General features: G+C 37.1%; 1 protein-coding gene across 2 annotated transcripts; it reads right to left on the reverse strand.

Moving 5' to 3' along the window:
• Positions 1-610: 610 nt before the first annotated feature.
• LOC134794121 (short/branched chain specific acyl-CoA dehydrogenase, mitochondrial) lies at positions 611-13,944 on the reverse strand. 2 transcript variants are annotated; one of them, XM_063765829.1, is made up of 9 exons: positions 13,787-13,944; positions 11,692-11,812; positions 6,558-6,658; positions 5,458-5,664; positions 4,417-4,587; positions 2,509-2,672; positions 1,861-2,005; positions 1,339-1,474; positions 611-802 (listed from the first exon to the last, which is right to left on the reverse strand). In XM_063765829.1, the coding sequence occupies exons 1-9, from the start codon at positions 13,817-13,819 to the stop codon at positions 624-626; spliced, it is 1,257 nt and encodes a 418-aa protein (XP_063621899.1). In that variant the 5' UTR covers positions 13,820-13,944; the 3' UTR covers positions 611-623. The 2 variants fall into 2 exon arrangements, with proteins under 2 accessions (XP_063621899.1, XP_063621900.1); XM_063765830.1 differs by lacking the exon at positions 11,692-11,812 and having other exon boundaries at positions 13,787-13,872.
• Between the last annotated feature and the right edge of the window lie 1,672 nt (positions 13,945-15,616).

Genomic DNA, 15,616 nt, shown 5'->3' on the forward strand with positions numbered 1-15,616 from the left:
CTATTTTTCGCCAATCTGACTAAATTGTCCGATCAAATCAGGCCGTGCGGACGCAAACGCCAATTTGGCTCGCCGATTATGACCGATATTATCGATAAAATGAGGAGCGGACGCAAGAACACCAATTTGTTATGCCAGTATTCGCGTTTGGGGGGCATTTTTTTAATTTAGAGCGCTCAAATATCACCATAAATTTAAAATTGGTGAAAGTGGCCAAATTGGCGTTTGCGTCCGCACTACCTGATTTGATCGGCCAAGTTAATCAGATTGGCAAAAAATTGGATCTGGACAGGTCCAGACGAGAACAATTTAACCTTAAATTTAATTTCGTGCGTATAAATCTCTCATTAAAGCAAAATGTGAGACGCAATACACATTGGACAAAGAAATTGGATAGGTGGAATACCACCCTCGGTGCGAGTGTAACGGTCTGGCCACGACATTGCGCGACTGTCTTCGGCTAAAGCGACAACCATGGGTTGGAGCGAGACACAGCGATCGGACCTTTCGTTCCCACCTATGGTTGTCGCCTTAGCCGAAGTCGCGCAATGTCGTGGCTAAGCCGTAAGGTCTGGACTCTGGTTAATGAAGAATAAAGAAAAAGCAAGTCATTGTAACATATTTTATTGTGTGTATTCCTTCTCAATGAGTTTGGCGATGGTCTGCAGCTGCATATTGCTGGTGCCCTCGTAGATGGTGCCGATCTTGGCGTCGCGGAAGAATTTCTCCTGTGGGAAGTCGCGAGTGAAGCCCACACCGCCCATGAAGTCGATACATTTTGAAGTCAGATGTTGGGCGATTTCTGCAATTTTAAAGTTATAGTATTAAGTAATTGCTGTAACAGCAATAGGTACATAATAGTGCATAGGTGCATCTCTAGTATTCATCCATGCCATGAGTTATCACTTAACACTAGGTAGATGATACTTGTAGATCTATGATAACGTAAATAAGGAATGCTCCCGGTACTGAGTTTGTATGGCGAGAACCTGGAATTCCCGGTTTAGGCACTGTATTTGTATAGAAAACCAGTACCTAAAGGTGAAACACATTCAGTTAACACGAAATGGCCGCTTTCGCAAAGGAGCGCTTGGCTTTCTTTGCCTCGTTGGGTGAACGACATTTGAAGTTCGGGAGTCACTTCTGGATGAGATTAACTCAGGACCGGGACAAGTGGCCTACCGACTTACTGAATGTGTGAATTGAAAGCCGTTTAGTTGAGCTGAAGTGACGCTAGGAGTACTGCGGATCGACAGTCGTAACGTGAGCTCATGCACAAAGGCCTCTGTACCACGGCGATACCTTGAAAAACAACATCATAGCTGTTTTGATGGTTACCTGAAGCGAAATATTTAGCCATGGCAGCCTCCTTGACGAAGGGCAGGTTGTTTTCCTTTAGCCTGGCAGCGTTGTAGGTCAGGAGGCGGGCTGCCTCCAACTCGGTTTGCAGATGCGCGATCTGGTAGCTGATACCCTGAAATAACAAACAGCGAATCCTATAGGTACTCCATATAATGAAGAATGTCAATGTGAAATGTTTTGAAGAACATTTGAGGGAGATGGTTAAAATGTCACGAGACTTAAGAGGCAGTAATATGGGGTAGGCAGCACCTACTGAGCAGATTGAGAGATTCACACACTACTTTAACGTCGCTTATTAATTAGCTTTCCTCATTGCTGTGTTCCAAATTTCACCGAATGGAAAAACTTAGGAATACATACCTACATACGGTAATGAATTCTCGTACATAAATTCTGAGAAGTGACGACCAACTCCCACTTTCGGTTTGGAAGCCACGTATGCTTGACACTTGCCTACTTTCTAACTGTCTGCCTCTTCTTAAACAAGTACCTACTCACCTGGAAGGAGTAGATGTTCTTTCCGAACTGCTTTCTCTCCAAAGTGTAGGGGATAGTGGCGTCCATGCAGCCCTGGCACAGCCCGATCATCTGCGAGGCGATGCCGATGCGACCCTCGTTCAGGAAACCGGCGGCGTACTTGTATCTGAAGTTGAAAAAGAAGGGATTTAATATTAGCCCCAAGAAATGATGTAGGTATGACTGGGGAAATAAAGTGTTAAAGTGGTGACTATGAATATAATGACGAGAAGAAACACTATGGTTGTGAAGAACGGACAATATTAACAATAGCATGAGGGATGTTTGGAGCCGGTGGGAGATGTTTGTAGGGTGTCAGCAGGATCCCAATATGTGGCGTTGACGGGGGAGGTCTAGGTTCAGCACGAAATCAGCAGTCTACTTTTGTCTCTGAATATATACCTACCTATGTAGTTAGATAATAGTTATTCCAAAACATAGACAGTTTCCTAAACCCGTAGAACTAGAAGCTATGTTTAGTCTAGGTAGATTTATTGCGGAATTTTTCGGATTTCGGAAATCATAACATTCATTATATCTGAATTCAGATGTGCCTGTGGTAGTCTTATGATGTCCCTCCAAAAAAAAAACTGAATTTCTAAAGTTGCCAACATCATCAAACATTCTTACCCGTGTCCGTATTCTCCAAGAATGTTGCCTTCTGGCACCCTGACGTTGTCGAAGTGCACCATACAAGTGCCAGACGCGCGGATGCCGAGTTTGTTCTCTGGTTTGGCCACCGACAGGCCAGGGGTGTCGCGCTCTACGATGAAACAGGTGATGCCTTTGTAGCCCTGAAAGATGAGTTAAGTTTAGTGGATTTGGAATTGAATTTATTAACCTAATGAGATACGGACGCTGAAGTTAGTTGAGTATCAAAAAGACCCTCACATCAGCACAGAATAAATAATAGTACAGAAGACTCACTCTCTAACAAAACGCGTCTGTTACGATCAGGACAGATACCAAAATTGGTGTGGATCGGATGTACTTTTAGCTACCTGTAGCAAAGCGACGAAATCGCAGAGTGAGCCACGCCTGACATCAGTCTAATAACAGATGTTATGTAATCTTGGAGTTTTGATTATTAATATAGACAAAGGATTACTAAGACGGGTAAGAGTTACGAGAAGTGTATTAAATTATCAGCGGAAAATAATTTGACAGCTGAAGTAGCTGGCGCTGTACGGCGTAGTTTGTCTGTTATTAGAAATTAGGCCTTATATACTATTGAGAATACCTGCCTTAAATAGGTACAGTCGAGAGTTTTAATTTATGACCCATTTTACAAAATGGGTCATATACCTAAATTAATACTTTCGACCATACCACAGAATAAATAATAGTACTAGGTACAGAAGACTCACTCTCTAACAAAACGCGTCTGTTACGATCAGGACAGATATGGCCGCTAGGTGGCGACAGCGCCACGCGAGGCTTATGGCTAGCCACCAAAATTAGTGTGGAACGGATGTACCTGTTGCAAAGCGACGAAATCGCGGAGTGAGCCACGCCTGACCATACCTACTTCCTTAATTATTACGTGATCGTTATTAGTTATTTTTCGGATAAGTAATTATTAAAAATACAAAGGCCTTTAAAATGTACTTAGATAATGTATCATTTTATGTACAAAAGTTATTAGTAGGTAAGTACATTTATTTAATGATTTCCTTATCATATAATTACGTTTCGCTTTATCGCAGTTCTATTGACCGAGTCAACACTATATTTGCCCTGTTTAAAAACATGTGATGTAACAATTTACTATTATGAATGTATTTTAACCATTGGATTAACCTTGTATAAAACAAGTTTATGTGACTACGTTTCCATTAGAAAGTCATTCGGATGAATACCATATACCTACATATAATCTGTGTTAATTCCTAGAACTTTTTCTAAGTAGGTACTTAGAAATTCTAATTAGTGTCGTACAGATGTATGTACTGCATAATTGTTTTCCATCGTATTTCCTCGGAAACGTTCGTATTTGTCATGCTACTTCAGTCAACCTCAGTACCTACTTTTTGTGCTGGGACTGATTGACACGTTCGTACGTTTCCGTGAAAATACGATGAAAAACAATTAAAGACTACATACTTATAACTTTTGTTTTGCCCGTAGGTATGGATAATTTAGAATTGGACTCGTGAAGGCTGTATTCTAGTGTCAATAATTGTATGACATAAGAATAATTTGCATTGATTTGAAGCAATTAGCATTATAATCGCAAAATACGCGTGTGAAAAACGGATATGGGGCAGTGTTTCCAAGTAATTGTTTACGCTTATGAGCATAGATCCAAAAAATAAGTAAAAACTATATAATAACCTAGTATTTTTAATCCATAGGTTGGTAATTATTTTACAATAAACAAAGTTATTAATATACGAAATCATTACCGCACCAAAAACCCTGATGTAGACCGGTATGCTTATGAGTATTAACCATTGGATGAGGAAGACACAATTGATCGTTGGGAAGACTTTTGTCCAGTATTTTGGCTGATAGAATGATGACAAGTAATCTGCTTACCTTGGAAGGATCAGCGTTGGCCATAACTAAGAACACTCCAGCCACATCGGAGTTGGAGATCCACATCTTGGAGCCGTTGATGACGAAATGATCACCATCCTTCTTGGCCACGGTCTTCAAGGCGAAGGCGTCTGATCCTGACGTCGGCTCCGTTAGGCAGAAACTGCCGGCCTATAAAACAAATATTAATATTAGTGAAAATTATTTACATCCCTAGTTACGAGTATAATATTATTTAGGTAAATAATATTTAGGTTTGCCAACAGGTGCAATACAAAAATATTTATGAATAACAAGTTATAAAATAAGATAAGATTGCTTGAATATCCACCCAATTATATGAAAACACGGCATGCATGTAACAGATAACATGTAGGTAACAGATGAAGCAATTTGTTTAAAGCTTCTAAAGAAAAAGACCACAGAGGAATCAATTAGTCAAACCAAAGTATATTGTCCTATGGTAATATTATCCCATAAGCAACTGGGATTGATAAATCACCTTGAAAACGCCTTACGTTACGTCTGAAAAGCGTATAAAAGATCTGACCGTGATCAGTCTTTGAAGGCCGGCCGATAAGCGGTAGGTTATTTATTACCTACACTGATTATTGCATGCGGTGCACATGGGTTGTTATTGTTATTAACCTGTGCACTGAAGTTAAGAGAGGTATTAGTGTACTCTGTACACCGTGGTCCGTGACTGATCATGTCTTTAAAATGATGTCTGTAATTATGTGCGTTATTACGTGTCTACGGATTGTGGCAATCAAACTTTTGATATTAGCTGATCATACGGTTTACAAATTTTATCCACTTTGGTTGCGACATAAGATCTTGATGGAAAATCTTAGAAGCTAACTCTAGCTTAGAAACTCATCGCAAGAACTGATGCAGTTGTACAAAGAATAATAAATACTTTTGCAAGGATGGTTGGACACCTAAGTAAGGTATGCGCGGAAGAATTACTTCAAGCACACTTGTCAAGTAACCGCGGGATAAACCGAAGTGTTTGTGTCAAATTGAAACTTTGCAACTTACATATTCCGTGCATAGCTTGGTGAGGTACTTCTTCTTCTGTTCCTCAGTGCCGAGCTTCATGAACAGCGAGTTGACGAGCGTGTTATGGATATCCACGTACGCGGCGACTGCTGGGTCTACTCGGGACAGTTCTTCGACAACTAGCATCATGGTGAGGAATCCGCAACCGGACCCGCTGTATTCCGTGGGGGTTTCAATGCCCATGAGCTGAAGAAAATAAGGTTAGACTTACCTTAAGTAATACTAATTATAACAGACAAGGTGAACGGGGTCCAAAGAGTACCAGACGCTGGTCTGACCAGGTATCCAAAGAGACAGATGCAATAAACTCTTTGCATCTGTCTCTTTGGATACCCTCTTCTTTAAAACTTGCAACAAGTGAAGGAGTCCATTGAAATGGTTCAGTTCCGAAATCCACTTGTTCCACAGACTGAATAAAAACTTAAGAAACACCAACGGAAAGAGGAAATGTGTGTCGATAGAGACTATAAGATTAATTAGGTACCAGTGGGGTAGGTAACTGGGTAAAAGATGCGGTAACTATTCTATAGACACTACTATAGAACTATTTATTGACCGAAGCTTTATCGAAGCTCTCCGTTTCAGCTGGGGCAAAAATTCTTTCGTATATCCGGATGTTCTATCTACAGGTCGCAATTCTCAACCGATTCTTGAGAAATTTTGTGAGCAGGTTCGATGATTAATATTTTTTTTTAGCGATTCAGTTTTCGTAATTATTTTTTTATGGCAGAACTATGGGGGTTCGCAAGATCTACAGCTCACAGAGCCAGTACACATACATATACATACATATGAGTGAGTACATTCTGTCACTTATCGATGTATTCGAGGCGATTTGAATATATTTAGTTTGTTGTACAAATACCCTAAAAAATATCGCTGTTCCATACGAAAACTGAGTAACGCTAGTTTATCATAGAACCTTTAAAAGAAACTGTATATATGTGAATAAATGATTGGTATTAGTAACGTAGCAAGTAGCAACCTAGCAACTTATTTAAACAAGTGGTCCTTCGAGCCGGATTTGAACCAGCGACCTATGGATCTGGAACTGTAATGTCGTTATTCGAAATACTTACTCCGTTATCAAAGAGCAGTTGTCTGACGCTATCGTCGATTTTGTGTTCATCCTCCATTTTCTTGACTAGAGGTGCTATTTGTTCAGTTGCCAGCTTTTTGACTGCAAATAAGAGGTTATTGTTAACTTTAACCAACATTGTGTCCTTCTCAACCAAAAGGGTATTTATTGTGGGTTGTCAACAAGGCGCTAATTCTATATAGCTTCAATTTGAAATCAACTTTATCGACAACCGACAATGTTGAAAACGTCACAAATATTTTCAAGGTCAGGAATCGAGCGTAGTGTCATTCTATGGAACTTGCTAACTATGTAAACAAAAGTCACTAGTAAATTCATCATTCAGAGACAATTTCAATATGGCGGTTTGTTTACATAGTTAGCAAGTTCCATAGAATGACACTTTAATAAGTGTAATGACATAAGAATTTGGTCGTGGTCCTTCGAACCGGATTTGTAGACGTATTATTTTATACGTAACAAAGTGGAAAAGGTAACAGCTGAATTAAATAAGTAAGAGGGCGAGTTGTTATTATCTTCACATACTTAGGTACTGTTCTTTCTGTTAGTCGTACCGATATCTTCTTAATCTGTTTAATGAAAGGGTCCTCTAATTTGCGATACTCTTTGGTACCTATCTAGTCGATCACGCGTGATGATTCAGTTTGTATTTCATGCGATGTGAGAATTTAACCACAAATAAAGCTCAAAAAAATAAAATTCTAACAAAGCAAAAACTACATTATCTAAAATTTTATCGTATTTTCGTAGGTCATTATCAATGTTTTATCGCGTCTTCTGACGTGTATTTAAACCCTTGAGTATTATTTTAGCGATAAGACCATAACAACATGTTTTCAACTTCAGTTGGGCGCTGAGATTCTAATTATGATAAGTATCTAGATGTGGTTGATATTTTGGTGATTGGTCATTATTAGGTTGACGAGAGTAAGTCCTAGAGTTTAAGAGTAGTATTGGAACGTTTAATCATAAATCACAAATCATTTATTTTTCGTGATAAACTTAGTGTAGGTACATACAAAAGTAACATGAAACGTTTAATACAAACATAATTAAGTACATATTGTTTACCACGAAATGGGCTCGCCTCAGCATAATGCTGACCCGAGAGTCGGCGCTGGTCTTCCGGCGAGTCCATTTTGGTGGGCCACGATCGCAGCTGATGTACGGCACGGCCTCGTAGAACTGAACTAACGTAGAAATTTAATTTTATGAAATGACTTTCTAAAAACTTAACTAGCGCAATTGAAGCCCCTAAAATTGCTATTTACCTACCTGCCTACCATAGTACGGTACCTAAATTCTTACTAATTAGACGGGGTGGGTTGTATAGGTACTTTTTTCCACAGACGACGTGGCGTGATCGTGATATAAAAAGTCTAATATCACATTGAAAGTGTTTAAAGCTTACCAACAAATTGCATGTGATAAAGTCTCATATTATTATACATATTATAAATGCTAAATGTACGTATTACAGGCAAGACGACACACAATTCATTCACAAAGGGTTAAGTGATCAATTTACTGGTTGAGCGTGTCAATTGAAAACGATAACAGTTGTTAGTGTTGTTACTATTGTATGTTGCCTGATGCAGAGGCTGTGATGGGCACCTTTGCGTCTGAAAGGGCGCGGGGCGAGTTGTTTGGCTAAGTTCTTTGCTTTGTTAGTTTAGTTTACTTATAGTTAATTGTAATGTAATCTATCAATTCAATCAATGTATTGTATTAGTTCCATTTCAAATTATATAATTATGTATTTCTTTTTCAATATTATCGGGATGACAGTCTCAATTTTATAGGTATATGTAGTAGGTAACGCTTAGGATCAATGGAGAAAGCATTTGTTTGGTAACAACCACCGTTCTGCCATTACTAGTGTTTCTGGCAGTTGTAATTGGTAATATTTGGTAGCACTTAGATCAAGTTTTGAATATACATATATAAATATAAAGTCAACTGACCGTCAGTATCCGCAGTTTTGATAGTAGATTTTGATATTGATATTTATTGAAATAAAATTTTACAGCATTACAGCTAAGGGGCGCCAATGCGCTGTAAAATTAAGTACCTAGGTAAGTAATAAAAAAAACTATCTAGGTACTAAAATTATAAGATAAATATGACAGTAATTAACCCTTTACCAGGCTAAGGGATATATATTTCCCACATACGGTACTTCAAACATGTGTTCTATTTTCGGTGAGTACTTAAGACTGACATTCGATTGTCATTTTTCAAATGTCAGCCTGGTAAAGGGTTTAAGCTACCTATGTTGATTCGCAAAAACGTAAAAATGATAGAGTTGATAGTAAAGTATATAGGTACTTACCTACATAGATTCTAAACTATTTTGCCAAAAAGTTATATATGTTAGATGTGATGAACTAGCCTTGGTATTAAGAGGCACAGGACAGGAATAACAATTGAAAATCAACAGAAAAACACGTTTAGCTATTCATTTTGCAAAACCGTAGGTACATTTGTCACAAACATTAAATACTTAAGTATTAATTTAAGGACGGCAAATTACTTATCTACAAAAGGTAAATTTTAGTTAGTAACAAACATTACACAGTCAAGGACAACGTCAATTGTATAATTTTGTTTTTCGATACGGTTTATCTGACAACGTGATAAGACACGAAAAAGATAGGCACGGCGAGTAGAATTAAATATGTATTTAAATATATTTTAACACGTTGTTGAGTTTTGGGGCGTGGCTGACCAGCCTCTCTACTCTAATATAGGTATTTTATTATAAATTACCATAACATTTACAATCATACATATAATCTCGGCTATTTCCCGGAGGGGTAGGCAGAGACCACGGATTTCCACTTGCTATATATTATATTTACTTGAGTTATTAATATTGAATAGTAAAAGAGGTATCAAGTCTAAGAAATCATCGTGTCTCGAGTTTTACAGTCCATTTCAGTTGTTATAATACAAAACATATGGCACTATATAACGCCATCTATGTAATTAGTCCGTCAAACGTCAAACATGGAGGCCAAAACATTTTCTAACGTACCTACACATTAAATTAAACAATCAGTAAGCTGAATTCTTATCTGAAGTCGAGTCGTTTGAAAATTAAATAAGTGTATTAATTACATACTTAAATAAATATTTGTGACGTTCCACGGGAAAAGGTACCTTATGAGGGTTTCTAGTTTCGGAGATATTAAATGTTTTGTAAAGAGGTGAAAAAATGCTCAATTTTTTTTTATTGTGTGATCTGAAACCTTAATGCGTAACGTTTGTTTACCTGTTTTTATTTTTGTTATAAGTTAGTTATAAGCCTAGTAATGTCGTCTCAGAGTTTAGTAGAAAAGGTACCTTATGGAAAAAAGATTGAAAATTCCCAAAAAAACTAGTCAATACGGGAAAAGAAGTTTGGTAGAGAACTGTATTAGCATTCTGCAAAACTAATTTGATAATTTCAGTTCTGGTTGGGGCGCCTCGCAAATATTATAACCGTACATAGACCGACATCACAAATCCAAGTAGACTGCTATTATACCAAAGTTACTCTCGTCAAGTCTTTCTTAACTAGAATAATCTTCATTTGGTTTGGTCGCATGCAGTAAATCAGCCATTGGTTTGCTGAAAAATGCCAATACCCGACGCATTACCTTATGGAATATCTGAGGTCATTGAACCTCAATGCCGCTTATCTTCAATAGCAACCGAAATATATTATTGATAAGAAATAGACGATTTATACCATCTTAACCCCAAAATATTATTAGTTTATCCTAACTGTTCCATCATCATCATGCCTCATCATGTAACTTGACCACAAGGTACCTTTTCATTACATACAAATTATTGGTCTTTTTTAAGATTATTATGACGAAGAACTAATTAAATTGGGGGCAGTTTAATGTAAATTAATATTTTCTATTCATAAAAGATAAACTATAATATGATTGATATTTTGTAGTGATGTATTATTAGATTTATTTCCATAAGGTACCTTTTCGTAAATGTATGGAGCAAATACTGTTATTGTTATGTAAGTTTAAAGTGGCATAAGGGGTTACATATAGTATTTAGTTGGGGTTTTAGGATTTATTTCATTTGAATGACAGAATTTCTTTCATATGTGCTCAGAAAAATTGATTGTGTGTCACATTAAAAGTAAAAATATTCAATTTTGTGATTTTATATGAAAAAGTCAGAAAATACATTTTCACCTCTAAATCGGTATTGTTTTTTGCTTAAACTGTCTGTCAGTGTCGTTTTCTAATAGATAAAATTTAAATCTTGAGAGCTCATTGCAATCAATCGTGAAAATGAAATAAAACTTTATTTTCAAGAGATTGGTTAGTATACACATAAATCAGTCGATATCAAAAGTTTCTATTTGCATTACAGAACAAGTCGCAATATTTTTTTAATCTCAGATATATAAGGCATTATTATTTGTAGTCAACTATGTAACTTACTTCAGGAACATAGTTTTTTAGGCGGCTAAACTTAAAACTTCTCTATCGTAAAGTTGCTCATTTCACAACATTATTTACAAAAAATCATATCTCTGTAACTACGCAACCTAGAAGGTTGATCTTTTGTGTTATCGATAGGTTATTTATTGTAGATTACTGGGGTATGCATAACTCCATACCCGCCATAAGGTACCTTTGACCGTGGGACGTCACATTTGGTTTGTTTAGTTAGTAAACGTGGCTAATGATCGGTTTCTCGTAGTTTCTCACCGCGTAAGTACCTACTCAGCAATAACTGGTTCTTTCGCTAATTGACGAAACCATATGAAACCTTACAAGTTTAGAAATAATTAGAGTGAGTGATACACATATGTGGTCACTCACGTGCATCGACGTAAGAATGTACCCGCTTTTAGGCTACCTTCCCCTACTTTAGGGCATTATAATATGTTGCTTTTATAGGCCGAAACTAAAGTAAGTATTTAAATTCGGTTTACGACTCGTCAGAAATAGCCAGAAGTGAAGTGTAAGAATCAGAAAATGATTTGATCAATTGAATTTGTTACATCTAGGTACTTAGTCGGCAACTATGTAAAATCGCGTGCGATTTTTTATAGGTCTGTAGAGGTCTTAAACAGGAATATAACAGCCAATTACTTGTTTCCTTCATAGCCAACTCGTCTTCTGTGAGAACGGACAGAGGTCTCTGTGGGGCAGCGTCTGAGAAGCTCTGTGCCTTGGCCGCGGCGACCATTGGAGCGCGCCATTGCTCCAGGATCTGTAAAAAAAAACCTAGTTTATGGAATTTTAAGAAGCGTTTACACGTGCGCTTGTTAGAACTTAGTTTCGTATTTTTTTTTTGTTATGGACTTGAGGGCGGTGTTGCCCGTAGCCAACGTCAAGTACTTAATTGTAAAAGGGAAGGAAATTAAACGCGGAACAAGGATTAAAGGTAATTCGGAATTTGGAAAGTGTAGTGGTCAGGACAGGTATACATAGGTATAGGAAATACAAAATGATTGTAGTTTCGTTGAGAGTTTAGACACGCGGAAGTACTACAGAAATATTGGTTATGGTTATACACAGATTTAGGCCCCATTCGCACGACAGCTTAAAAAGCGTTGCGTTAAAACCCGACGTTGGCGCTTTTTTACCGTTTCCAATATTTGTGTTCATACGAACGCTTAAAAATCACTTGTGAGTCGTACTGTCACGTACGCATCTCAGCAAAGCCATACTTTATTTGCTATTACGACGTGTTATTTGAATATAGCTTGAATATTTCAGGAATTTGTAAGCATAAGTTGACATTTTTAAGGTGAAACTAATAATAATCTTGACGATTGACACCAAAAATTGACACTTGACAGCCAACTGACAGCAGCGCCGGCGCTTTTTTAACGCTTGTGAGAACAGATACACGGAGATCCGTATGCTCTATTCAATTTGACGCCAACGCTCAACGCCGAAAATCGAACAGTGCTCGATAAAAAAGCGCCGCGCTTAAAAACCGCCTTCGTGTGAATACATACATGGTTATCCATTTGCGTCATTCAAACGCTTTTTTAACGCGCGTTGAAAAAGCTGCCGTGCGAACGGGGCCTTAGTCCCCCGAAATTGAATACAAGCTAAATCTATGTCGGGGGCAGTTTTGGTCTAAGACAGAATCAAAAGATCCAGTATTCCTTAACTACGGGAAGAATTGGAAGAGATATTGTTTTTCTGTGTGTATTATATATGAACCCAATGTGTTTATTCGGAGTTTAAAGAAACTATATCCTACATATAGATGTATCCTATTACATATACTACATCTATTATTTAACTCGATCACTCGGTAATTATTTGATATGTGATATGTATTAGGTAATAAAATACGATACCTACATAACCCGATTATATTTAGGTAGGTATGTAGGTACGACCAGTGTTTACCATTCCATGAAAACTAATTAGTATCTAACATAGTTAATAGATAGTCTGAAGGAAAGGATGACTTTATTCCATCGAACAAACAAAACACAAACTGTTGCTTTGCAGTTTTCAAGCCTGCGCGTGCGCGTGCTAGAATACTAAGTCATCAGTTGTCACTTGTTTTGGTGCCACATCGTTGGTATAAAGGTCATCTGTGCATTTAAAACTTTTAGTGCCAAGCGCCCCATTGCCAATACAAAATGAACCCGACCTAGCGTGTTCTTGGCATTGAATGCGAGTGATAGGCCTACGTAGGCCTTTTACGTAAAAGAGAGGGTAAGTCATAAGCCCCCTCCAGACTATGCGCGTGAATCGCGGGCGAAGCCGCGAACGCGAGTGTGGAGTCGATTTCGCTGTCTGCGAAAATCGACTCCACACTTGCGTTCGCGGCTTCGCCCGCGATTCACGCGCATAGTCTGGAGGGGGCTTTAGAGCGTATGTTAGAACGAAAGTTATCCCATATATATATAACAAACTAGGAACATGTGACGGTCTATGCTTGACTTAGCTACCTACCCACTCATTGATATCTCATTCATTCAGTCAACAAGAAATATCAATGAATTTGGATAGTTCAGAACAACTCTTTGACAGTTTAGAACACGTTTAAAGTCTCATTCTTAATTACTATACCCACATGTAGTATTCGTTATATCAAACCATACTTAGCATAAGAAAATGGTCACTCTTAAACTGACCAAGTGGTCAGGTCAAGTTCACAACACTAATAACAAAACGCACCACATACATTTTTTTTAATTAAACTTTTTAAACGCACCTTATTGGCAACAATACGACGCAATGGGAACATGTTTCTCTATTTGTTGCTATTTGCGCGCGCGTGCCACCGAGCCGGTATGAAGACTGGTTACATTCTCGTCGAGTCCATGTCGAGTCGAAGGCTGGCTTTGATGTTATCTCACTCGCGCGAGATAACGAGTTTCGATCAATTGATGTTTAATTTGGAATATTAAAATGTTATTTTGGCTTGTTGCTGGCCGCAGCGCCAATTAGTAATACTTAGGTGTCCCAAGTCTTTAGACGGTAAATAATAGGATACTACGGGACGTTATGGAGCTTATAAGTGATAATAAATATTTTAAATTAATTCAATTTATATGCATTTGTAATCAATAATTCACAACTATTTTTCTCACGTTAACGTGGAGGAAAATGTTGTGTTTCATTCAGCAGCCACGTTTGTGCCTTGAAGCTCGCGCGACGCTCTAGATTCCACTCTGAACCACTAGCTAGTAGTTCAATTTTGAATTCTTTTACTTGCTCTTGTCTCAATTATTAGCACCAATAGAGCAAGGGGGGCACAAAACAACTTTGTTCCCTAGTGTTAAATAAATAACTATGAACCCATAGATAGACCGCCAATAAAGGTAGGCGCACTGGTAATAATAATGAAAACAGGGGATTTGAAATAAGAACTCAATTACTTACTCAAAACCTAAAGAAATACTATTATTAAAATTGATTCATGAAAGTTGTGAGTGATGACACTCTTCTGGCCATAATTGCTCAGCTAAAACAAACAGGCGTTTCAAATAATACTATGTTTTATAAATTCTTAGAAAAAAAATTTAAAACCTAAGTATTGTAAATACTTATTGAATATTCATGTAATATACTGCTAAGAAAAAGAATTAGAATAATTATTATCAATCCAACATTAAATTATATTTAAAATATTGTCATTGCGTTTTTGCAGTAACGAAACGTTTTTCTTTTGACATCCGGAACCGCGTTTAGGTTGGCACCTTTGTATTCTAGAAACTTGCAGAAACTACGATAGTGTTGCCAATTTACGTTTTACCGATATTTAAACATTTTTACGCATTCGTATATTTATTACTTTTATGTAAGTTTTAAAAAGAGTATTGCTTTTTTCAGTTATTTTAACTATATTTATAATGGTTATTAGGGTGTCCCTTATTTTACGATTTTCAGAAATGAATTTCGCATACCCATAGGTTTTTACTACCCCAAACAAAACATTCTGAAAATACATTTCAGGTCATTAATGTAACTGAAACCCGTGTGAAAATTACTGTTTTAAGTATTCTTTTTTTGATATTTACCGACTATACTACTGCTATATTAAAATTGTTTCACAAAAAATCTCGATACAGACAGAAAACAAATTAAAAATCATCTACTTGCTGTCCGACCAAATTTCTTCATAGTAATTTATATGGAGATTTCAGATGCAAATCGGAACGGGGTCATATTACAAGAACCACCTGTTTTTTTAAGGGTGTTCTAAAAGTTACGCGTTGGTAATTTTTAAATCGCAAAATAAGGGACACCCTAATGGTTACATAATTAGAAATAGCATAACTCCGATCTTAAGAGTTTCTAATGAAATTGCAGCTGAATTTAAGAAAAACATACAAATGTAAGTATAATACGGTTCACAGATTACTAATGTTCTAAAGTTTAGAGTTTGCTTAGTAATATTTAAAGAGTAAATTATGATTAGAAAAAAATATTCATATTGAACGTAAAAAAAACATTAAATCCAAATTTCTCCGATATTTGAAATGTAGTTGTTGCAACACCATAACTGTCAGCCGTTTATAAACCGTAAGAAAGGACGAGG

Source organism: Cydia splendana, chromosome 10, assembly GCF_910591565.1.
Source record: "Cydia splendana chromosome 10, ilCydSple1.2, whole genome shotgun sequence".
Lineage (NCBI taxonomy): Eukaryota > Metazoa > Arthropoda > Insecta > Lepidoptera > Tortricidae > Cydia > Cydia splendana.

Bases quoted from the DNA above. Each gene is read 5' to 3' on its own strand.
- LOC134794121 (XM_063765829.1), bottom strand. From the start codon at position 13,819: ATGTTCCCATTGCGTCGTATTGTTGCCAATAAG. The intron at 11,813-13,786 runs GTGCGTTTAAAA...TTTTTTTTACAG, and splicing joins GTCGTATTGTTGCCAATAAG to ATCCTGGAGCAATGGCGCGC. The intron at 4,588-5,457 runs GTAAGTTGCAAA...TTTGTTTTATAG, and splicing joins CCAAGCTATGCACGGAATAT to GCCGGCAGTTTCTGCCTAAC.